A 25,215-nucleotide genomic window follows, 5' to 3' on the forward strand; every position below is an offset into this window, starting at 1 on the left:
GGCTCACCCCCTGAGCTCACCACTGTTTTGGCCAGTGTACTGGAGTTTCTGTCTGGTGCCTCTTCATATTCCCAAGCGTCGCTCCAGCAACTCTCTGCGCCTCCGTCTCCAGCCGCAGCTATTCACTCACTGGTGTCCCTTTGATGGGGAGTGCCTCCCAGGCACCCCCCGCAACCAGTTGCAACCTGCAGTAGACCCGCCAGGCCAATGGACCTCCTTCACGATGGTCTGGCAAATGTCTCCCCCGTATGGCCCCCAACACTGCTCCCAGCTCCTGGAGACCCCCCACGGGGCGAGACACTCACCGCCACTCTCTCTGGAAGCGCCCCCCTCCCAATACTCAGGGCGGAGTGAAGCGGCAGCCAGGGCTCTCACTCCTCGCGCTGACCTCCGGGACTACTCTCCCACGGTCAACCTCGCCGTCGTCTCGGAGGCGCTCCATACATCGCGCCAACCGGGAAATTGGCAGAGTCTTCCTCTTGTAATCGCCGATCTTTGGGGCTGGAGTGAACTTCTGTGGCCCCACACGCTGTGCTCCTGCTCGGGAGGGCACGTCTTCCTTGGCCCGAGCCCCGCCCCGCCTCCACGCCGCTGTGGCTCGCAGTCCCTCGGCAGCTTTCTTTCGAGCGATCGGGGCAGACCGGGACCTCCCGATCCACTGCCCCCGGTGTTGACGCGCTCCTAGCTGGGTCCCGAATCACCTGAGGCCCCGGCTTAGATGCCGGACCAGGCCCTGAACTGTCCGGCGACGTAACTTTGCCACCGGACCTCAGAGGCGGCTCGGGCAAACTTTAGCGGGCATCGCTACCATTCCCACACATGGGAGTGGGACGCAGGGACAGGATATGCCGCAGGATGTCTTGGAAGGAGGGGGAGATCGGCGGAGCGGACTCCCTATGCGGCCATCTTGGTCGGTAGCTAGGCTCCTCCTCGGGTTGGTTAGTTTTAGTTTCTTGTGCCACCTCAGTGCTTTGGTAGCTCGGTGCCAAATAGCGACTGTTTGGGCAGTGGGGCCTGTAAACCAATTGCGTTTAGGATTACAATAGAGTGCTCTCTGATACCCACCTGGGTTCATTAACCAATTGTCTGTTTGATATGCCGGTTCAGATGGCGGGGCAAAGACCCAGTGATTAATGACTGTAGTATTATTTGAGGTCGTACAGTGCAATTCTGCCATCATACCACCCTCTAGTCAGTTTATGTGTCTCAATACGGGGGTATTGCCTGCCCCATAAGAGTCCTAACCTCGCTCTCTATGTTGGTGAAGTATGTATCCGGGACTTTGTAGGGGGTGTTCTGCAGCACATATAGGAATCTGGGCAATGCTAGCATTTTAAACAGCGCTGCCCTACCCAGGAGAGTCAGAGGCAGGGACTGCCAATGGAGGACATCTTTCTGGAGTCTGATCAGCGGAGCCTTAAGATTGGTTTAGTAAAAGTAGGTGGTGTGTGAAGTCATATATATGCCTAGGTATCGAAAACCCTCTGTTGCAACCGTAACGTTGGTGTCTTTGGGCATCCTTGGAGTGGGGCCCTGAAGCATATGCAATATAGATTTTGTCCAATTAATGGTGTACCCTGAGTGTGCGCTAATAATGGCAAAGATATGGAGGACCCTGTGGATCGAGGTTTAGGGGGCCACGACATATAGCAAAACGTCATCAGCAAAGAGGGAGATTCTGTCTTCGTGGTGTTGGGTCCATTTCAGACCTCTGATATTGGGGTCGCCCCTAACACAAGTCGCTAACGGTTCCAGGATCAGGGTGAAGATGAGGGGTGATGAGGGCCAGCCCTGTCTAGTACCCCACTCTAACCGGAATCGCCGGGATGTATGTTGATTGACGACTATTTGGGCAGTCGGGTAAATGTAGAGCAATTTCACCCATTTTATGAATGTGGGTCCGAAGCCCATGCGCTTAAGTAGAGCAAATAGATAAGTCCATTTGATTGTATTGAATGCCATTTTTGCATCCAGCAGCAGGGCAGCATCCTCCTGGATAGTGCCAATCCTCCCCATTACCCCATGCAATCTCCTAAGGTTGAGGTCCGTATTCCTTCCAGGCATAAAGCCCGATTGGTCTGGATGTACAAGCTTGCATATGACTGGGAGCAACTGGTTGGCCAACACCTTGCCTGCCTTGTCCTTGCTTGGAAAGGGCGTTCAAGACCCTGTAGCCTTATCTATTCAAGGTGCTCCGCTGTATGGGAGTAGGACCCAAACTTCTAGTCTACACAGAGCTATTGTACTCAAACCCCACCTCCCAGATCATTTGGGCTACTACATCTCAGCTCCCTACCCAGAGACTCGAGGAACAGGCCAGGGATGTCTGCTCTACCCCCTACTATTTTCCCTGGCCAGGGAGCCCCTACCTGTGTGATTCCGAAAAGAGGGGATAGACTCGGGTATCCCTCTAGCGAGCAAGTCCCACAGCGTGTCCCTGTAGGCAGAGGACCTGCTCCTCTACACACGGAATGTCTCAGCTGATCTCGAACCTCTACTGGGCACGCTGTCGGACTTGGCTGCCACGGCTGGACTGAGGGTCAACTGGACGAGGTCTGCAATTTACCCTCTCGCCGCGGAAGGGTGTGCATTGGCAACTCTCACCTCGCCTTGCACGAACAGGCACCACACTACCTGGGCGTCTGTCTGTATCATACCCCTGTGACCTGTATGAGGGCAACCATAGCAGGGAATTAGTGGGTATACCCTCCCAGGTTGGTTTTTTGAGCACTCTTCCCTTAGCTCCTATAGGAACAATTGCCCTGGCGAAGATCATCTTGCCCTGCCTTCTATACTATTTTGCGAACCTTCTGGTAATTCCTTTCCACTCCATCTTCAGAGAACTGGACACCTTGCTTTGCTCCCTTATATGGGGGAATGAACGCCGATGAGTTGCCGTAGCCAAGCTGCAGTTGCCGGTAGACCGGGCTGGTCTTGGGGCCCGTCATTTAAGGCACATGTTTTGGCGGTGCAGCTCAGTGGCTGTCTTGCTGGACAGCTGGGCGTTATCTCAGTGATACTTGCTAAGAGTCTGGCCCTTTGTCGGCAATATGCCTTCGCTTTTGCCGTGAGCCCATTCCGTTTCAACCCACTCCATACAAGTGACTGTTGCGAGGGCAACAATGCTTTGAATCCGCCGCCTTTCCCCGGGGACCCCGATCTATAACCCATTGCTGCCGGTAGTTGGCCTGCCCTATGGCAGTGGCTACTACACTGCCTGTGAATTACAAACCTGGACCAACCACTCGCTCCTTGAGGTGGAGGCTCTTTTTTTCTGAAGGGAAATTTCTCCCTTTTGACCAGTTAGTCCCGATCCACTGCCCCCGGTGTTGACGCGCTCCTAGCTGGGTCCCGAATCACCTGAGGCCCCGGCTTAGATGCCGGACCAGGCCCCGAACTGTCCCCGAACTGTCCGGCGACGTAACTTTGCCACCGGACCTCAGAGGCGGCTCGGGCAAACTTTAGCGGGCATCGCTACCATTCCCACACATGGGAGTGGGACGCAGGGACAGGATATGCCGCAGGATGTCTTGGAAGGAGGGGGAGATCGGCGGAGCCGACTCCCTATGCGGCCATCTTGGTCGGTAGCTAGGCTCCTCCTCGGGTTGGTTAGTTTTAGTTTCTTGTGCCACCTCAGTGCTTTGGTAGCTCGGTGCCAAATAGCGACTGTTTGGGCAGTGGGGCCTGTAAACCAATTGCGTTTAGGATTACAATAGAGTGCTCTCTGATACCCACCTGGGTTCATTAACCAATTGTCTGTTTGATATGCCGGTTCAGATGGCGGGGCAAAGACCCAGTGATTAATGACTGTAGTATTATTTGAGGTCGTACAGTGCAATTCTGCCATCATACCACCCTCTAGTCAGTTTATGTGTCTCAATACGGGGGTATTGCCTGTCCCATAAGAGTCCTAACCTCGCTCTCTATGTTGGTGAAGTATGTATCCGGGACTTTGTAGGGGGTGTTCTGCAGCACATATAGGAATCTGGGCAATGCTAGCATTTTAAACAGCGCTGCCCTACCCAGGAGAGTCAGAGGCAGGGACTGCCAATGGAGGACATCTTTCTGGAGTCTGATCAGCGGAGCCTTAAGATTGGTTTAGTAAAAGTAGGTGGTGTGTGAAGTCATATATATGCCTAGGTATCGAAAACCCTCTGTTGCAACCGTAACGTTGGTGTCTTTGGGCATCCTTGGAGTGGGGCCCTGAAGCATATGCAATATAGATTTTGTCCAATTAATGGTGTACCCTGAGTGTGCGCTAATAATGGCAAAGATATGGAGGACCCTGTGGATCGAGGTTTAGGGGGCCACGACATATAGCAAAACGTCATCAGCAAAGAGGGAGATTCTCTCTTCGTGGTGTTGGGTCCATTTCAGACCTCTGATATTGGGGTCGCCCCTAACACAAGTCGCTAACGGTTCCAGGATCAGGGTGAAGATGAGGGGTGATGAGGGCCAGCCCTGTCTAGTACCCCACTCTAACCGGAATCGCCGGGATGTATGTTGATTGACGACTATTTGGGCAGTCGGGTTAATGTAGAGCAATTTCACCCATTTTATGAATGTGGGTCCGAAGCCCATGCGCTTAAGTAGAGCAAATAGATAAGTCCATTTGATTGTATTGAATGCCATTTTTGCATCCAGCAGCAGGGCAGCATCCTCCTGGATAGTGCCAATCCTCCCCATTACCCCATGCAATCTCCTAAGGTTGAGGTCCGTATTCCTTCCAGGCATAAAGCCCGATTGGTCTGGATGTACAAGCTTGCATATGACTGGGAGCAACTGGTTGGCCAACACCTTGCCTGCCTTGTCCTTGCTTGGAAAGGGCGTTCAAGACCCTGTAGCCTTATCTATTCAAGGTGCTCCGCTGTATGGGAGTAGGACCCAAACTTCTAGTCTACACAGAGCTATTGTACTCAAACCCCACCTCCCAGATCATTTGGGCTACTACATCTCAGCTCCCTACCCAGAGACTCGAGGAACAGGCCAGGGATGTCTGCTCTACCCCCTACTATTTTCCCTGGCCAGGGAGCCCCTACCTGTGTGATTCCGAAAAGAGGGGATAGACTCGGGTATCCCTCTAGCGAGCAAGTCCCACAGCGTGTCCCTGTAGGCAGAGGACCTGCTCCTCTACACACGGAATGTCTCAGCTGATCTCGAACCTCTACTGGGCACGCTGTCGGACTTGGCTGCCACGGCTGGACTGAGGGTCAACTGGACGAGGTCTGCAATTTACCCTCTCGCCGCGGAAGGGTGTGCATTGGCAACTCTCACCTCGCCTTGCACGAACAGGCACCACACTACCTGGGCGTCTGTCTGTATCATACCCCTGTGACCTGTATGAGGGCAACCATAGCAGGGAATTAGTGGGTATACCCTCCCAGGTTGGTTTTTTGAGCACTCTTCCCTTAGCTCCTATAGGAACAATTGCCCTGGCGAAGATCATCTTGCCCTGCCTTCTATACTATTTTGCGAACCTTCTGGTAATTCCTTTCCACTCCATCTTCAGAGAACTGGACACCTTGCTTTGCTCCCTTATATGGGGGAATGAACGCCGATGAGTTGCCGTAGCCAAGCTGCAGTTGCCGGTAGACCGGGCTGGTCTTGGGGCCCGTCATTTAAGGCACATGTTTTGGCGGTGCAGCTCAGTGGCTGTCTTGCTGGACAGCTGGGCGTTATCTCAGTGATACTTGCTAAGTGTCTGGCCCTTTGTCGGCAATATGCCTTCGCTTTTGCCGTGAGCCCATTCCGTTTCAACCCACTCCATACAAGTGACTGTTGCGAGGGCAACAATGCTTTGAATCCGCCGCCTTTCCCCGGGGACCCCGATCTATAACCCATTGCTGCCGGTAGTTGGCCTGCCCTATGGCAGTGGCTACTACACTGCCTGTGAATTACAAACCTGGACCAACCACTCGCTCCTTGAGGTGGAGGCTCTTTTTTTCTGAAGGGAAATTTCTCCCTTTTGACCAGTTAGTCGAGGAGAGTGGACTTCCTCCAGAGCAGTTCCTCTTTCATTGGCAGCTCATACACGCTTGCCAGCGCTTCTGGTACCTATCTGGAGGCAAGCCAGCGACCCACCCAGTGCTTCATGCTGTGTTAACTATGGGACCCGACCAGCACCTCATCACGTGGCGATCTAAGGCCATCCAAGAATTGACGTACGTCCCACTCACCTGTCTATGCCAAAAATGGGCGAGGAACACGCTATGCCACTCCATGATAATGAGTGGGAGCGAGCTTTAGAATTACCAAAGAAGGTTTCCCAGATCTTCTGCTTCAAAAATATACAGTTCTTCACCCTACACCGGGTCTATATCATGCCGGCACAGCTCCACCGCCACTTTTCCAGAGTCCCAATTTGCTTGCCCTCACTGTCACACCCCTAATGCAGTGTTTTTACACGTTCTGGGCTTGCCCAACTTTGCAGCAGTACTGGCAAGCTATTCATGCTACACTGGACTCCTGGACATCTATTCCTGGGAAGCCTGTTCGCTAGACATATTTAAACATAGGAAGCAACACATGGTCAAGACACGCTTCACAGCCCTGGCGCCCCTTCTATTAAAGTGAGATATCACACTACATTGGCGCGTGCCTGTGGGCCTTCCTCTAGTGGCCTGGATAGGAGCAGTGCACAAATGGGGCTCTGCAAAGGAAGACGCGCTCCGAAACGAAGAAGTGCACTGAGTGTGTCAGAGCCCAAACTCTCTTGAATGGGCCATTTTGCTCATTCTTTTCCAGCAAACAATTGAATACGATGCTACCCTCCCGCAGTCACAAGGCCCACAAAGGGCATCTCGCTGAGCAACCTCCCCTCTACGCTCCCTTCAGGAGGCGAGACCCACTTTCCTTATGATACCCTTCAAACTCATCAGTGCCTCGGCTGCTGTTAATACCACTGTGACGCCACTGGGCGCGTGCTCCCATGCGCTAGACCCTGTTCTCCTTGCCACCTCTGAAGCATTAAAACACCCCCGCCCTAACCTACCCCTAATCGTACAACCCAACATTTGCTCCCCAGGTTACCAGCTTAAGTTTTTCTCTTAGGTAAGATAACAGGAGGCAACACCTCCTTCAGGGGTAACACTCACCTCTAAGGTGCCTCATTGTTGCCCCCTGATGCTTGCTATGTAACTGGTGTGTGCAATGATATGCCTCACATGCAATTTTATGTGGCAAAAGTATGTAACAATATTCAATCATCAAAAACCCAATAAAATTTTTTTTTTATTTAATGGTGATAGGTGCTGACAGTTGCTTGTCAGACCAAAAGATTTTCCTGGTTAGAAATTTTAAATGTCTTCCCTAAAAAGACTGTAGTGATGAAGATAGGGCTGGTTCAAGTCCAGGGCAGACCAAAAAAATAAAAAATTCAGGTTCAACTCCCTCACACAGGACGTGTAGTAGAAATCTGAGCTATGGTGGCCTCTAAAAGGGGTAGGAGTGCTTATGCTTCCGCCTCATTGGCTAGAGTTTGGGTTCTTTCAATTGTGGTGGATGTGTTGCTAAACATACTATGTTGTTTCAGGCCTATGGCCATTTTACATTATATACTGTCTGTTATATATGTTGCATTGTATACTGCTATTTTAATGTACATGGGATTCCCAGCCTGACGAAGGGGAATGATGCAACCATGTGAATATATAAAAGATCCAATTTTTTTTTTAAAATATGTCTTTTATTCAATGCAAAGGAGAAAAGAAGAATACAAGCATATTCCATACAGAGTCTCAATGTATGAAGATTCAATATTCAAGGTAATGCATACATAGATCATGGAGTAGTCTGCAGAGTATATCACAATAGTTCGCCGAGAGTGTCAGCGTTCAAACAGTGCGTGATCATGCTGTCTTAGTTGTTGTATCCCGTCAATCAAGCTACTTCGATGAAAACGTAACGGGGTGGGGGTGTCAAACTTGGGGTCGTGGGGCGTGCGGTGCAGTAGCTGGTGGGGCCTACGGTGGGGGGGGGGCGAGGAGAGAGGGGGGGGAGGACCCAGTGGCAATGTTGCAGCAGGCTCGTGTCTGATCTTGCATGTGTGGGAAGTACGCTGGCGATGCAGGAGGGTGTCGGCAATCCTGGCGTGTCAGCTGAGCCGGGGGGGGGGGAGTAGAGGGGGGGGTGCCTAGGGGTCAGGTGTATGAGCGTTGTGTCTGTCGTCTGCGGCACCTGGAGTGTGTTGGTCATCGCTATGTTCCCCATCTGGGGGTGTCTGTCTCTCAGGAGTATCTGGTGCCTGGGGTCCATTGTGGAAAGAGCGGATCATATCGTCCCAAGGCGCCGCTATGGGGTATTTACGCAATCCCGCTGTCTCCTCATTATGTAATGATATACTTTCCGCTTTCGCCCAGTTATCTAGTGATGCGCGCCAGTGCTCCGCCGCTGGTGGTGCCGCCCGCTTCCAGTGCTTCGTGATGAGTCTTTTGGCTGTGATGAGGCCAAGGTCCCAGAAGCGGGAAGTCACCCTGTTCAGTTTGGTCCTATGAAAGAGGCCCAGGAGGCACGCCTCCCACGAGAGCGGGATCGACATTGCCGTGCATCGTTTCAGTGTCGTGAGTATCGAGTGCCAGTATGCCCGAAGTTGGGGACATTGCCACAGCATGTGGAGGAGATCCGCTCCCTCCGTGTCACACCTCGGGCATTTGGCTCCCGTGCCCGGGAAATACAAGTTTATCTTGTCCAGGGATAGATATGCGCGGTGTAGAACATAAAATTGGATCTGTTTGAAACGTGCATTGCGGGGAATGTTGCGGGGGCCTGAGAGTATCGCCGCCCACTCCTTGTCCGTCCATGCCTTCCCTCTGTCCTCCGCCCATTTGTCCCGGAGAGGTTGCAATGCGTGTTGGGTGTGCGAGAGTAGCGCCTGCGTCAGCCAGTGCACCACGTGCGTCCCGTTGCCCATCACGTGCATGCACTGCACTAGCTGGTGTGTGGGCGGTTCGTCAGCGATGTTCCCCCATTTCCGTGTAAGTGTCCGCAGTATTGCGGCATGTTGCAGGAATTGTCCCGCGGGTAGTCCCGTGTCAGCAGTCAGTGCCTCGAAGGAGAGTAAAGCGCCATCTGCGTACAAATCTGCCATGGTCTTTATGCCTGCGTGGGTCCACTGTGCCAGTGTCGCCTCTGTCACGACTGACGTGGCTTTGGGGGTGCCCAGGAGCGGTAGCGCTGGCGCATACGGTATGGTGGGTCTGGTGAGGCGTAAGCATCTGTCGTAACATTTCGTGGCTACAGCCACGTGTAGCTGCGGGTGCTTCCTAGGGCTCGTCAGCGGGTGAAATAGGGTGAGTACCTGCAGTTGGGAAAGGACGTCTGTGGCCGTAGCCGTGTCCTCGAGATTCCTGCCCGAAATCCAGGCCACTGCCCATTGCACTTGTGCTGCTAGGTAATAGAGCTCTAGGTTCGGGACTGCTGCGCCGCCCTCAGTGACCGGGTTGTAGAGTTTCGTCAGTGCTACTCTCGGCCTACCTGTGTTCCAGATCAGATCTCTGAGCATGGATTCCAGCTCTCTGAATATGCGGACCGGGATGTAGAGTGGGAGATTGGCAAAGTAGTATAGGAGCCTGGGGAGTATTATCATTTTCGTTAAGGTTACCCTGCTTGGCACGTTGATGGGGAGAGTTTTCCAGAAGGCGACCTGTGTGCGAACAGACATTATGGCCCGTGTCAGGTTGCCGTCTAAAATGTCTGGGGGCGTCCTGTATACATGGATGCCCAGGTACTTGAACGTGGTTTGGTACCATGTCAGTCGTTCATTATTAATGTGAAGTGTCGGGTCCGGAGCGTCGGGGGTGAACGAATAAGCCCCTGACTTGGCCCAGTTAACTTTGAGGCCTGACATCAATTCGAACGTGCGGAAGATGTCCGACAGTTCCTGCGGCGCATTCTCAAGGTCTTTGATATATAAGAGTAAATCGTCTGCGTATAGCGACACTGCATGCGTGCCATCTGCTAGCGGGATACCCCACAGTGCTCCGCTGGTGCGCAGCCGTTCAGCCAGTGGTTCAATCGCCAAGGAGAATAGTAGTGGGGAAAGTGGGCAACCTTGTCTGGTGCCTCTTCTAACCTTTATGGGCTCCGAGACCAACTTGCCAGTGCGTACCCTCACCTCAGGTTTCCCATATAGCAGGCCGACCAATTCTAGAAAGTCATCGCCCAGGTCAAACTTGCGTAGCACTGCCGATAAATAGGGCCATTCGACAGAGTCGAACGCTTTCTCTAGGTCCAACACCAGGCAACCCGATCTCGGCCACGTCTGGGCTGCGTATTCCTGCACCCGGAACAGCCTCCGGATGTTCTGGGAGGTGCATCTCGTTGGGACAAACCCGTTCTGGTCCTTGTGCACCAGGGCCGGTACCAGGGTCGCTAGTCTACGGGCCAGTACTGATGCCAGGATTTTGTAGTCCGTATTGAGCAGAGCTAACGGCCTATATGACCCGAGGAGCATCCCTTCCCTGTTCGGTTTGAGAAGCGATACTAGTATGGCTTCGTTCATGGATGTTGGTAAGGATGAGTCGTCTAGAGCCGCCGAGTATGTTCTGAGCAGCTCGGGGATTAGGATGTCAGAATACGCTTTGTAGTATTCTGCAGGCAGTCCGTCCGGACCTGGGGTCTTCCCGTTAGAGAGGGCGAATATGGCCTCACGTAATTCCTCCGCTACCAACGGGGCTCCGAGCTCGTCTCGTTGGTCATCGGACGGGGCGGGAAGTGTGAGTTCCTCCAGGTATGCTTGGATGTCCGGTTGCGGATTGGCCATTTGCGACTGATATAGTGTCTTGTAATGCGCTACGAAGGCTGCATGTATGCCCGCCTGGGTGTACACCACGGTATCCGCAGTAGGGCTTATGGCCGTTACCGGGGCGGAGCGGTCTTCTCGCCTTATCAGCCAGGCTAGGAGTTTGCCCGGCTTGTCGCCGTAGCGGTGTGTGCGTGCTGAGTGTGCAGTGAAGTTGACTTGTTTTAATCTGCCTATCAGCCTGTCGTGTTCTGCCCTAGCCTCAAGCAGCTCTGTATCATCCCCTCCCGTCGCCCCTTGCTCTTTGTGCAGTAAATCCCTTTCTATCTGTTTCAGGTCTGCTTCCAGCTGTCGGCGGGTGTGTGCCTGGGTTCCGAGGCATAGCCCCCTCAGGACCACTTTGAACGCGTCCCACTCTATCTGGGGTGTGGAGGCAGTGTTGTTGTTCTCCTCGAAGTGTTGTGCTGTTTGCGCCCCTATCGAGGATCTGAATGTGCCGTCAAGCAAGAGGTCTGGTTGTAGTCGCCAGGTGGGGATTGGTGGTCGCGGCTGTTCCCAGGTGAGTGTCATGAAGTGAGGGTTGTGGTCCGAGTGCGTGCGGCCCATGTATTGCGTGTCTCGTATCGCCGGTAGTAAGTCCCTGGATACCATGTATCTGTCTAGGCGTACATGCAGATTATGTGCCCCTGAGTGGAAGGAGTAGGCCCTGGTGTCTGGGTTGTGGCTACGCCATGCGTCTAGCAGGTCCCATTGCGTGGACCAATCTAGGAGGGCTCGCGCTGCGTGAAGAGCTGGGGAGTTAGGGCGCGGGGGACGAGAACGGTCTAGAGAAGGGTCCAGTGTGCAGTTATAGTCCCCGCCCAGTATCCACTGTGTGCCGTGCCATGGCGCCAGGGTGCTGGACAGTTGTGTTAAGAAATCCTGTATCCCTGTGTTGGGTGCATATATCGAGGCTAGCACTATCGGGTTCCCATCTATCCTGCCCCTGACTGCTACATGTCTCCCCCCGGGGTCCACCAAGGCGTCCTGCATTATCCACGGGGTGCCCGGACGTATCCATACCAGCGCCCCCTTAGCGTAAGAAGAGTGGTGCGTGGCGTATAGGTGGCCACGCCATCTGCGGCGCAGGGTGGTGACTTCCTTCGCACAGAGATGCGTCTCTTGTAAGAGAGCAACATGTACATTATGGCGTTTGAGGTATGAGAATATTTGATACCGTCTGGACGGTGTGTGCATCCCTCTCACGTTCCATGTGCATATAGTGATCACAGACATTGCTTTGTATTGACGGTCTCCCCAGAGTGGCCACCCCGTCCCACCCCCCGCCCGCCCGCAGTTCGTAAGGAATAGTGATTGGCCCGCACGCCATTGCAGTCTTGTGAAGGGGGAAAACGGGTAGTTAACGTGGCCAATAAAACAGGTAGCCAATGAACATCGCAAACATGCGAAATACCAAGAGGTCGGTGGGCAAACGTGCTCCCGTCCATGCTCTCAAGGAGAGTAACAAAGTTTAGTTCAGTTCTGGGGGCGGCCGTGCAGTGCTAGCAGTAGCAGCTGGCCAAGTGTTCGTAGAGTCATCGAAGAGGGGTCGTTCCCCTTCCCGGTGGGTATGTGAAGGCCCTAGTCAGCCCCAACTGTAAAAGTCATAGGTATAAAACCAACATTTAATGCCATACGTTACGTGTCTTGATTCGTGTGCAGCAGGGTGGCGGGCCACAGGAGTGGGGGGCCGGCCGCCCAGCGTCCGCTGGGCCATCGCCAGGACGAGGTGCAGCTCTCAGTTGTCCGGAGGTCTCGTCGGGCCAGTCGTGCTCAGTCTGTGTCCGCAATCTCCACATGGGTGGCCCTTCGAGTGTTCCTGTGGGGGGCTTGGTGGATATGCTCTAGGAGACAGTTAGCCGATGTATTCCGAGGTTTGGGGGGTGACGTCCGGTCTAGGATCTGTCGCAGGAGAGTCCGACATTCCGTAGATTGCTTCGTCGTCGCTTGGGGGGTCTTGTGTGCCGCTGCCAGTTGGGTCGCTAGGCGCTGGGGAGTTGCTGAGTTCCCGCACAAGGCGGAGGGCGTCTTGTTTTTCCTGCTGCGTGGCGTCGGCAGGGGGAGACATCTTCCTTGGCCCGTTCGTGCGCCCCTGCGTCCGCTGCTTCGGGCGCCGTCGTCTCCTATTCCCGCCGGGTTGGTATCTGTTCGCGTGGGTTGCCGGGGTCCTGGGGGCCGTATCCGTGCCACTGTCCAGCCACGCTTCCACTTCATCTGGGTCTGTGAAGAAATGGGTTTTCTCCCCGGCTATCACTCTGAGTTTCGCAGGGAATAGTAAGGAGTACTGTAGGCCCTGCTGGCGCAGGCGTTTCTTCGCGGCTAAAAAGGATTGTCTCTGCCTTTGTACATGAATGGTGTAGTCCGGGAAGAACATTACTTTGGTGTTTTCGATTCTCACCTCCTCAAGTTTGCGTGTTTCTCTCAGTATGGAGTCCCGGTCTCTATAATTCAGGATGCGGAGGAGCATGGGCCTTGGGTTGGAGCCCGCAGCCAGGGGCGCAGTCGGTACTCTATGGGCGCGTTCCACCACGAATTGAGGCGAGAGTGAGCCCTCAGGCAGGATGGATGTCAGCCATTTTTCCATGTGCTCCTCCGGTGTTCTCCCTTCCCATTTCTCCGGGACGCCGACCAAGCGTACGTTGTTCCTCCGCGCCCTGCCTTCTGCATCCTCGGCCCGGTCTTCAAGGAACTCCACTCGGTTCAGTAAGTCCTGTATTTGGGTATGCGACCGGCTGGCTTGGGGTTGGAGCTCCTTCACGGTTCCCTCCAGCATCGAGGTGCGGTCAGCGAGTTTTTTGTGGTCTTCGCGGAGATGCGTAAGGTCTATGGCCACACTGTCGATCTTAGTGGCCAAGGAGGTGCGTGTGAGTTGAATTGATTCTTCTAGCCGCTCCATGGCTGCCAGCATGACGTCGAGCTTCGCTGCCGTCTGGTCCTGGTCTGTGGTTTTGCTAGTTTTGTTCATGTCGCCTTTAGGCCTCGTGCCCCCAGTGCCAGTCCGCGCCCTGGTCCCGCCAGACATCGGCGTCCTACGGGGAGTCCGCTCTCCTCGTCCCGGCACGGTTCAGTCCGGCCCGGCCAATGGCGGGGAGGTGGGTGAGGGTCGTCTGCTGCTGGTTGGGGCCCGGCTGGCGGTGTCGCTAGGCTCTATCTGCGTGGTGTTCGCGTGGCACTCGGTCGCTCCTAGGAGGGCAGACAGCTGCTGGGCGCCTCGCACCTCGGTGCTGCGCGGTATATCTGGGTGTGTGGCGCGGTTCCGCGATGTGCCCCTTTTGAGTCGTGAGCCCGTTTATGGCAAGGGGCTCAGGGTCTGTGTGGATCCCAGTGGGCTGTATGTTGTGCTGGCGCGGCGGCTGGTTCCGCTCGTATGGCAGCCGCTCGGTGTTGAGCTTCGCTCTGATCGCAGGTGGTGCGGGTCTCCGTCCCCTCAAGCCGTCGCTATGCCCTCGGTGTGCGCCTGGGGTAGCGCCGGTGGGTCGCAGGCCTCGTTGTGTTGCGGAGCCAATGGGTGCTGCTTGCGACCGGGGCCCCGTGTGTCGCGGCGCGTGTGGCTGCCGGCGAGCGTCGTGTTGCGTGCCCCAGCCTCCACTGCCCTCTAGCTCCCCAGGCGTCCGAAGCCCAGCCGTTCTCCACTCCTCACCGCTATGATTCAGGGCCAGTGTAGCTCCCGATGCAGGGGTGACGCGTCCAGGCCTGGCGATTAGGGCACTCCCGCCGATCCGCCTTAATGCGTGTTTGGGAAGTCCAGCCGGGTTTGTGAGGTCATCTCGCCCCAGTTCCTCACCGTCATGGGGGGTGGGCGGCCTCCGGTGCTTTGGCGCGTGGTCCGCTAGCGTTTGGTGTCGGCCTCGGTTCTGGGCCTACCGCAGCTGCTGGATCCCCGGTGTTTCCTGGGTCCACGCCCGGGCCGGCTGCAACTTTCGCGGCCGCGGGCGGCCGGCACCTCCCGGTGCGGTTTCGCGGGTCCGATCCGCGCCAAAGTTGGACAGGCGTCGCGTCGGGTCTGGTGGGGCACTCGCCGGTGGTTTTCGGCGGCCTCAGGGCAGAACTGTCCCGGAGAACAGCGTCGGGAAGGGGAACTCGGCACGGAGCTCTACCCGCAGGCGACCATTTGCTTCGCGTGCTAAGCCACGCCCCCCTATATAAAAGATCCAATGTTGGATTAGTAGTGGTTCATTGAATTACTAACCAATGTTAAAGATAAAACGCTTGCAAAAGGTTGGAAACAAATACAGTGGGCAAGGTAAATGTGGGGTTCCCAATACTTACCTTGGGTGGATTCTTGTGTCCCTGGCTCCTCTGGGTCTTCTGGTCCAAGTCCTGTTCTCCGTTGCAATTCACATTCTACTTTATGTTGATGTGGTTGGGAACAGTGACATGTCCTGTGGCTACTGACTGATCAGTTAGGAATGGGTGGATCATCAGCATGAAAGGATCCAAATATAAAATCAGAGGTACTGCATGTAGGATCCTTTTAGCATGGTTACCCCTACTTTATGCCTGGTGTTAATGTGTTTTTGACCTAGTCTGCTGGGATCCTAATAATCAGGACCCCAGCAACGGTGCTTTCTCCATTAAATTGGTTATGGTAAGTACTTTGGTACCTCCTCAATTGGTCACTGATGTACCCTTATAAATCCCTAGTATATGGTACTAAGATACCCAGGGAATAGGTACACCAAGGGTCTCATGGGCTGCAGCATGTATTGTGCCCCCCATGGGAGTCCACTTAAACTGTGACTACAGGCCTACCATTGCAGCCTGTGTGAGTTGGTGCTTGCACCTCTCACAACAGATATGTTTCCTTATATCTGAGGTCACTGCACTTAAAACCTATAAGTTACCCCTATGGCAGGCTCTTCATTCCTGAGAACAGGGTGCTTGGTTATACGTGTGAGGATGCCCCTGCATGAGGAAGACACCCCTACAAACCCCGGAGTTTATTCTACAGGCTTTGTAAGTGCCGTCAGACATTTTTAGACATATAGTGGACATCAGTCATTAAGAGCTGTCTAACTATATAGTGGCTGCACCGAACTCAGTCATATTTGGTATCAAACATGTTAGAATCATACCCCAACTTCGATTCCAATGTTGGAAGTTGGATCCCATGTACTGGGAGACTCCATAGAGGACCCCCCCCGGTACTCCCAGTAACAGCCTTTCAGGGTCTGCAAGCAAGCTAATGCTGCTGCAGACCACAGACATGATTCTGCCCTCCTGCTGCTGAGCCAAGCTCGAGCGGGAGAAGTTAGACCAATAGGTTGCCTGTCACAGCTAGTAGTGACCACATCCTGGACAGGGCTTAGTTTATTGGTCTGGGGTGAGGGCACTTGCCAGCACCAAAAGACTTCTTTAAAGAGCATATTTGGTGCCCTGCTTGCATTCTCCAGTTTGAACCAGTTTATGAACCCTTGGTTGCCGCTCTGGCGCGAAACGGGATAAAGGACATGGGAGTATCCTCACCTCTGTCTAGCCCCTCCTCTGGGAAGGACCTCCAAGTCATTTCAAAGCTTTCCTAAGGGTAAGGGTGCAACAAGACTCTGAAACTACGTCACTCTTCAATCGTCTGGACACTTGGACTTTTTTGGACTCCAACTGGAACCGAGACTGCACCAAGAACGGCTCCTGCTGCTCCTGGTCTCGCTGTTCCTCAAGTCTTCTGCATCATCTGGGTTCTTCAACAGACCTGTGGGCATCAAGGACACCTGAAGAAATCTCCCTTGGAATGAAGGATTTACTCCCCTGCATCTGCCGGCACCGCAACAAAGCTGACCGGCCTGCTGCCCCTGTCGTCCTACGGAATTCCAGAGGTCCTCTCTGCAATTTTGAAGCCAGTATCCCTCGTCAGAACCGCTAGGACCGAACCCTGGTGCACCGCATCAACTTCCCGTTGCCAAGGCGTGTTTGCTCTGCACTCCTGAGATTTCGGGCTTTTACTGGAAGATTCTGATTTAAAAAAACTAAAAAGTCACTTTGATGTATCATTGCTATGTTACTTCGCTCTCAATAAAAAAAAAAAAATTTAAAGAGAGATTTCGGGCTACAAGAAGCTCCGGCATCCAGCACCTCATCTTCCGAAGATCTGCATCCTCACTGCATTCTCTGCACCATAGACCTTCATCTTTGGTGAGGACTGCCTGAGGTCCTCTTGCGACTCCTGTGCCTTCGGCCTTTGGGTCCTCCTGAGGGTCTTCTCTTGCTTCAGTGGGCTCCCCTGCTTGCTCTGGCCTGCTCTGACTCTCCAGTTCTTGGTGAGTCCCTTGGAACTTGCTGGTCCCAACGTTTGCTCCTTTTCGTCTTCCACACCAGTTGTGGCTACCAAGTCTTGTTGGTGCTCCTGCCGGACATTTAGCACCTAGACACCGACATCCGACGTGGGACAGCTCCTGAATGGCTCCTGGTCTTACTCAGCATGCCCTGGTCCTCACATCTGCAGCAACAAGGTTACTGTTGTCACTTCAGAACCTCCCAACATCGGTGTGCATTTTGCTTCCATGCCTCCTGGTCACCTACGAGTGGCATGGACTCTGTCCACTCTGTTTGCAGGTTTTTCACTTCCAGAATCCACCCTGTTCTCCGTTGCAATTTACATTCTACTTTATTAGTATATGGTTTGGTCTTCCCCTGGAGACCACTGTATTTTGTGCTACTTACCCAATTGTGTGCAAAGTATTATTGTGTATTGTGTTGATATCTCCGGGTAGGAGATATATCAATGTGTTAGTGATAGTGTGTGTAATAAATAAGATCTTTTTTTATAAACACTATGTGGTTTCTTTTCATTTAACCTACACCACTGATTAAAGTTGGTAAAGCAAGCTGCTTTACACTCCTTAAAGATAAGCCGTAAGGCTGCTCTCCGCAGCTACCTCTTTGAAAGCTTTCAAAGGTTATCAAAGACCACTAAAATCACCATGTTGTCTGGATTAGTGCATGGGGCATCACTTGAATAAGTGTGCACCATATACTAAGCCAGCCTTCTTCACTGCCTAATTAAGGTGAGGTGTAGAACAGATGGGGCTGAGCTGTCTGGCTTGGCCAGTGCTGAGAATCAAAAGGTTGTAGTGAAGGCAATGGCTTGATTGTGGCTAAGAGTAATGATTGTGAATCAGAGAAGATCTGTTTGGCAGCATGGCATGGGTAATTTGTTAAGCAACTGGATGTACTGTCATGTCTTGGAATAAAAATACTCTGGGATTTGAGCTGCTTTGCTTTTGCCGCAGCAATATGAATCAAAAAGCAGTTACTGGCATTGGAAATTATTATAGATATTACCCTGGAAGTGAAACAGGAGTGTGTCCACTTTTTGCACCCCAGGGGCATTTTGATGTTACAGATGGAGCCGCAGATGCTTGTGCAGCGCCTTCTTTAGTATGTATTGCCCTGCAGCAACATTTGCGCCAGTGTGATCACAAAGGTGTCATGGCCTGATTTTTATGTAGGCTTGGGCGCATGCAGCTGAGGAAGGCTTTGCCATTGCACTTGTGTCTTATTACAGGTGTGTGCTTAAGGGCACTCATGAGGTGGCACAGACTCAGTGTGCCACTGGAGAGTGCCTCTTGGAAGGGAGCAATAGGGCTCCAATATGAGGGGTTCCAAATGATTGCTGGTCTCCACCTAAAGTGAACGGCAAAGCAGTGACTTCAATTAGTCATTCCACCTTTCACTAATGCACTGCTCATAGTTCAGGTGCAGTGCAGAGTGGGACAGTGTGCTGGTGCCTTTATACTACCCACTGACTTTAATAAGGAGTGTGCCGGTTGAGGGGGGCAGGTATATATTGTTTGGAGTGGGACATTACAGAAACAAAGCCATGATTATCATCCTTTCCTTGTCTCGTAAAGGGATTATGAATTTTTCCAAAGCCCCTGTGGGTGAGGTCTATACTTTTTTAAAACAAAAAATAAACATCACCTTTTAGGCTATACCAAACGTAGTAATGGGGACATAATGACATACATAACACCACTTGGTAGTATGTGTAGTGACAGTTAAGCATAGAACATGGAAAACAAATTACTCTAAATAATGTCCAATCCTAACCTGGAACTAGATAGAACATCACCTTCTTTGACTCAGTAGACGTCAGTCTATCCATGGCTCAGACTGTGGCAACATGATCTTAGATTACTAAAGATAAATCCAGGTGACCTTTACCAGTTATTTATCTAGGAGAAACGGTCTGGCTTTTGAGTGGATGATGGAACACACGTCTGACTTTTCTACAGCTAGATATAATATAAACATGGTATGATTCTTTGTAAATGGCTCACGCATTGTCCTCCCCTGGACTGCTCACAGTGTGGCAAAGCATCTATCAACCTTTTCATCACTCAAGGCCAGTTTTTTGGCACTATTTTTCCTCTAACCTTGCTTAGTAACAACAATTTGGACTGTGGCAAACCCATGTACACTCAATTAAATCACAATTAGGGACATGATAAGATAGGGTGCATTATCAAAGCAGGCATTAAGGGTGGGTGACTTTAGGATGGGGTGAGTCTATTGTACCACTGGCATCACAAATCTGTGGCTAGATGTAGTGTTAATTCATTGGCATGAATGCATGTGAGGGGGAAGAACTAGAATGAGAATGGATCCATCAGGAGAATCAAGATGAATAATTAACAATGTGCAAATGGGATCAGCCCGGGAAATGTTCAACTTTATGTTCAGGTTAGGCCGTCTGGTGTTCTGTTACCCACTATGGGCTGGGTCATCTGTATGATGGAGATTAAACAATGCAGGCTGGTGATTAGAATCATATTGGTTTTGTACATATTAACTATTTTCTTTATATATTGTTCCAGGAACTTTCTGCAAAGAGATCTAGAGCTGGAGTTTCCGTACATGAATCAGGAGTATCCATCTGCACTTCAAAGGAAAAGGGTGGGAGCAGAGTGGGCGGGTGACAAAGGACAGGCGATGGACCAAAGACACACATTTACTGATTTGTACACTCCTGTCTCTGCCTTCCGTCTGTGGAACTGAATTGCTGGATATGGTGAAATGATTGGGTAGGTGCGCCCCAACGTTTCCCACTTTAGAACAAAAAAAAGAACTCTCATTTGTATGCAGAGACAAGTTGAAGAAAATTGACATCACTTATGATGACTGTTTATCTAAAGCATCATGTAAAGGAGCCGATGGTGGGTATGGAGGATGAGGAATGAAATGTATGGTGTTCAGGAGCCAAGGGACAAATCTCATGGTGTGCATGGGTGGAAGAGGAATGGTGTATAAGTTGTTTGTGAAATGCCACTGCTACTGTTGTATATCTATGCAGGGGTATAGCAGATGGCATAAAGGGCCACAGCCCATGGCACATATGAATGGAGGAAGAAGAGTACATGAGGTGTATGTTTGGCAGGGCAAAGCCATTGGTTTATGTGTGGAAAAGGTACCCATGGTGTGCTTGTGGGAAGAGGGCAGAGTCATTGGCATGGATATAGAGGGTCCCAGCCTAATGATTTTTATGTGTAGAGTGGGCAGAGCCAGTAATATCTGTGCAGAGGATACCGAGCCCATGTTGCATATGTGTGAAGGGCAGAGTCCATATTGTATGTCCATGAGAGGTAAAACCCACTTTGTGCAAGTGAGAAGCAGGCAAATCCATGACCTATTTGTGGTGTGGGCAGAACACAGGATGTATGTATGTTAATGGGCAGAGCCCATAATGTGTAATGATATTAAACAGTATCAATGTGTAGAGAAGGCAGAGATTTCATGTTTTAAACATAAGGACTGAGTCAAGCCTGTGGGGTGTACATGCGTAAAGGGACAGAGTCCATGTTATGTATGTGTGAAGAGTGAGAGCATCTGGTTTTCCTGTGTATGAAGGTGCAGAGGGCATGGGAGCAGGAGCCATAGTGTCTATGTATGAAGAATACAAAGATGATCGTGTGTACGTGTAGAGGCTTCAGAGACCCTGTTGCTTTTTATATTTTGTAAATTAAGAGCTGACAGTGCTATGTTATCAGCATTTCTAAAGTGCATTTGTGCTATTTGTACAACCTTCTGCACTTTTTGAGGCTGGACCACTTTTCCATATTGGTCTTTGCGTAGAGGAGATAAGTTATTGTACATATGTGTAAAGGCGCGGAACTCAAGGCGTTTGTATTTGTATGTCTTTAGGTATAGATGGCTTAGGGCTGAAAGGATGTGTGAAGGGGCAGAGCCCATGGTGGTAAGTATAAAGAGGACAAAGGTGGTGGTGTGTTTGTGTCCAAAATCCTGAGCCACTGATGTTTGTGGAGAATGGAGAGCTGATGGTGTTATCCTATTAGCATTTGTATAGTGTATTTCTTCTATTTATATGATCCCACTGTTCTTTCAGAGTCTGGACACCCTTTCTATGAAGTTCTGTTTGCATAGGGACAAGTACATTATGTGCACATTCTGGGGTTGTAAAAGCTTGTGATGGAATCAACAGCAATAGCGCGTACAGTCTATAGATATAGCTCTTATCACCTGTGTTGGAATCATTGTGACTCTTATATGTCAAATACTTCCCATTGACCTGTCGAATGCTTTCCTAATCTTCCTTACACTCTAGACAAGTGTTGCCCTCCATTGATCTTGGTGGCAGTGCCTGCCACAAACGCCTGAGTTCACCCTCCTTGGCCACTCAGGTTATGGAATATGTCAGACTGTGGAGAGAGCAGTGTTCATAGGGTTCAAATGTGTAGTTAAGAACTAGATGGTTATATTTAATGCAGAGCTTTCCTTTGTGTCTCAGGACAATATATTGATCAAGCGCATCTACCGTCAGCTGTTCTCGCTCCTCTGCATCCTCTCATTCCTCAGAAACAACCATTGGGTGGAGTTGGCAAGACCGTTAGTGATGCTTTGACTATATTACTGTAACAGTGTTTACAGCAACCTCACTAAAAACCTTGGGAGGCTTCATAATTAAGGTACTAGATTGTGTCTGAATCTGATGAGCCGTGACCATGTAAAGTCTTGGCTTATATCACTTCTCTGTCTCCCCGTGGATGTAACTTTTTATATTATTCTGCTCCCTTCATAAGACATACTGAGGAAAAGATCCTACACATCTATGAAATCAATCACCCCACTAAATCATCAAAAGAATCCTTCTTTCATCGACTGCATATTTCATCACCCAACAAACTTTTATTCAAATATTTGTGCTTTGTAAACGTTTTAAAAATGCAACTCTTCCTTATTGCGTCTTTTACTTTTTATTTTATTTGTTTGTAAAGGGCTTGGATGCCAAGTGGCTTAACAGTGCTAAATTGACAAAAGAAAAGGTGAACATTACCTGTCACTTCCATGTGCAATCATCATGTCTTCAGTTTGCTCATAAAATGGCAATGGTTGCCATGTGCAACTAGATCTAACATGTGTTTGCTCCTCAGCTAAGCGCCCTGTACAGAGAAGGATCAGCAGCCATTATAGGTTTTCTGAAACCTGCGAAGACGCAGATAGTTGACCTAGACAAATCTCGAGGTACCACCAGGGATATAGTGCTAGAACATATCTATCAGAAATGTGGGAACTACCCCCTGAATTGTCCCTAAATATTATGCACAAGCCACAAGATCCTAAATGAAGTATATTGGCATTACTAGCCATTGAAGTCTTGTCAAGACTGGGGTGATATGCAATCTAGAGCCTCTTTCGGTGGCCTACAGCCCACTGCATTTTGCAGTTTTTGTAAATAAGTATTGGAAATTCAGGAAGGCCAAAATATAGGCAATTTCAGTAAGTTATTTTATGATACAATTAAATCAGCTATCAAAAATTCACGTTTGGGCTCTGAGGAAGAATGGCAAACTAAGGTGCAGAATCCAAAATGTGTAGAAAAAGGCTTTGGTTAGTGCCTTGATCTGCTGTATAATAGATGTTTTTCTAATTACATCAAAGATGAAATCTGAGCTTTAATTAAAGACAATGAGGCGTGTATATTATGCTTAACTCTATAATTCTGACTGCCAGGCAGCAGCAATGAGAGATGACACAACAAAGATTAGTGATGTCACTGACAGTATTTAGGAGGCTGAGCAGAAATCAATCCCCTCTCTTACTTTGTGACTAAGCCAATGATGTTATTGAGTGATGACACAAAAGGATCAATTGGAATGTGAAGGAACAAGAAGAGAGGGAGGGATGGATAATATACATGCCTCATTGTCTTTAATAAATTCTCAGATAACCTCTTCTCTAAAACTGGAAGATACCCATTTTATAGCAAGACATGGAGCCAGACAATATCCAGGTTTAAAGCCTGGTGAGGACTTGGAAAGTTATGTGTTCAGGAGGGCTAAGGTTAAGGTGGCTGCATGAGACTGATCTGTGACATTAAAGATGTCCTCAAGCCTGGTGTCAGCAAAAGAGGCTTTGGAGCCAGTACACCACAAATGGAGTGGACTCCAAGGAAAGAAGTGTTGCTGTTCATATCCATCATGTTTAGCCTGGCCCAGCTGGTTACTTTGGGCCAGGAGACTGGGTTGTGAGGGAACTTCAATGAAAGAAGTTGGTTGAGGATCCAAAACTCCCAGTCCAAGGGATGGTTCCTGAAGGTAGGAAGCCACCTGGAAAGTAAGAGTAGAGAACAGAGAGAGAAGATGTTTTGATGAAAGCCTAGATGTAAAATATTGCACTGTCTGGGAAAAATGCAGGCCGTATAGAGAAAGGGCTCTAACATCAGACACCCTCTTCCAGAAGTTCAGGCAGTGCAAGGAAGCCAGCGATCTTATACAGATAGAGAGAATTTAGGTAACCTAGATGTCAGGAAGGAGAGGATGACCGAGAAATCCACAGCAGATGAGTAGTTGGGTTTATTTATTTTAAAAGTTTTATATAGCACGACCAATACCCATGAGGGTATCAGAGCGCTTTAAAGATGAGCGAAAAAGAGGAGACCTATAAATCAGATAACCGGGGGGTCAGAAGTACAAGGGGAGAAAAACTGCGCAGGCCTGGTATACATAATCATAAACAGTCCAAGCAAAAAATAGGTTGAGAGACATGAGTCAGAGCAGGCATGGGGAATAGAGGAACAAGAGTAAATGAAGCATATTAGAAAGTCAGTCAGTCAAATTTACTTTATTCGGTTTATGTACAAACCATAAAAGCATACTAAAAGACATATGATGTCAAAAGAGATATAAAACCATGATTCACATATAAAAACTTTTAGGGATATACAAATATTTACATGCATTAAACAGTTGAAAAGGCAGTTTGGGTAAGTTACATCAGGACATGACAATAAGTTAAAATATGTACAATATGAGCTTAACTTGTTTTCCTTATAATTCTTACAGCCGCAGAGAGAAAGTTGGCAATATTAAAAACTTCCCATACATTTGTCAATAACTGCAGGTAGAGAAGAGCTGGCTTAACTTGCACAAAGCCCTTGTTAACTAGGATTGGAAGAATAAAGCGCTTCCGAATACCAGTGAGATGCTCGCAGAAAAAGATGAAATGCATAGTGTCCTGCCCAGACAAATTGTCACATGAACAAACCCCTAGGTCTTCAACCCTCTTCCAACCTGGCGAATCACTAAGAAGAAAATGAAATTGATTTAATCTAAATCTAATCAATAAAAATCTGTGATTGGGGTTTGTGACAATATCCAAGTATGGTTCCATGGACAGGGTAGTCTTCAACAATTGATGAGCCCTTTCTGTCGGCTTTGCCAGCTCCCTCTCTACTCTAGCCATAGTGGCTATTCGCAGATATGTTTCTTTGGTCCATTTTACATCTCCCCTCAGCAACCTTTCAGGTGAGTTATATATTTAGGTCTCCCAACCTTACTGATACATTATAGATATATCTAAGCCAGGGGATACAACGCCCATGATCAAGTGCCATACAGTCTTTCAAAATGTCATGGTTTAGCCATAGTTCAGGGTTTAGCCAGGTCACTATCCATTTTAACAAGGGTGCCACAGCAATTAAATCTTCAACAAAGCCTGTTCCGCATTCCTGATGGGCAATTTAACTGGCTGTTGATTGCGGGACAGATAGAATGTTCCTAAGGAACTTGTCTTCAACCATCTGGATGGCCTTTACATTCCTGATACCCCACAAATCAGCCCCGTACATTGCAAGGGATACACATTTAGCTCTATTTATTTGAAAAAGGGCCTTCATCGGTCTAGCTCTTAATTTACGGGCAAAGCCCAAGACAGCTGATGTGCTCTTGTCAAGACAGTTCTTTTTGCTAAAATTTGAGTTCCCAAGAGCCCTGGTCATCAAATAGAACTCCTAGATATGGGAACGTCGATACCCTGGTTAATATGTTCCCCTCACAGTGAAGGGTTTTGACCCTTGTTGTTCTCTGACCAATAGCCATTACGTGAGATTTGGAAAAGTTTACACTAAGATCCAAAGATCTCATGAAAACCGTGAAGGAATTTAAAAGTGATTGTAATCCTACCGCAGTTCTAGCTAAGAGAGCGGC

At 50.1% G+C, this 25,215-nt stretch overlaps 1 protein-coding gene across 2 annotated transcripts in view; it reads left to right on the top strand.

Moving 5' to 3' along the window:
• RNF215 (ring finger protein 215) overlaps nucleotides 1-21,958 on the top strand; it is a 145,357-nt gene extending 123,399 nt beyond the window's left edge. Inside the window, exons 10-11 of one of the 2 annotated variants that reach the window (XR_015300894.1) lie at nucleotides 19,591-20,923; nucleotides 21,019-21,958. Coding sequence is in view for 1 of the 2 variants with exons in the window: in XM_086943205.1 (XP_086799331.1) it covers nucleotides 19,591-19,613 (23 nt within the window). In the remaining variant the exon portion in view is untranslated. Of the gene's footprint in view, nucleotides 1-19,590 lie in introns of both variants that reach the window. The other variant, XM_086943205.1, reaches the window with a different exon arrangement.
• The last annotated feature ends 3,257 nt before the right edge of the window (nucleotides 21,959-25,215 follow it).

The sequence above is a fragment of the Lissotriton vulgaris genome, chromosome 11, assembly GCF_964263255.1.
Source record: "Lissotriton vulgaris chromosome 11, aLisVul1.2, whole genome shotgun sequence".
Taxonomy (NCBI): domain Eukaryota; kingdom Metazoa; phylum Chordata; class Amphibia; order Caudata; family Salamandridae; genus Lissotriton; species Lissotriton vulgaris.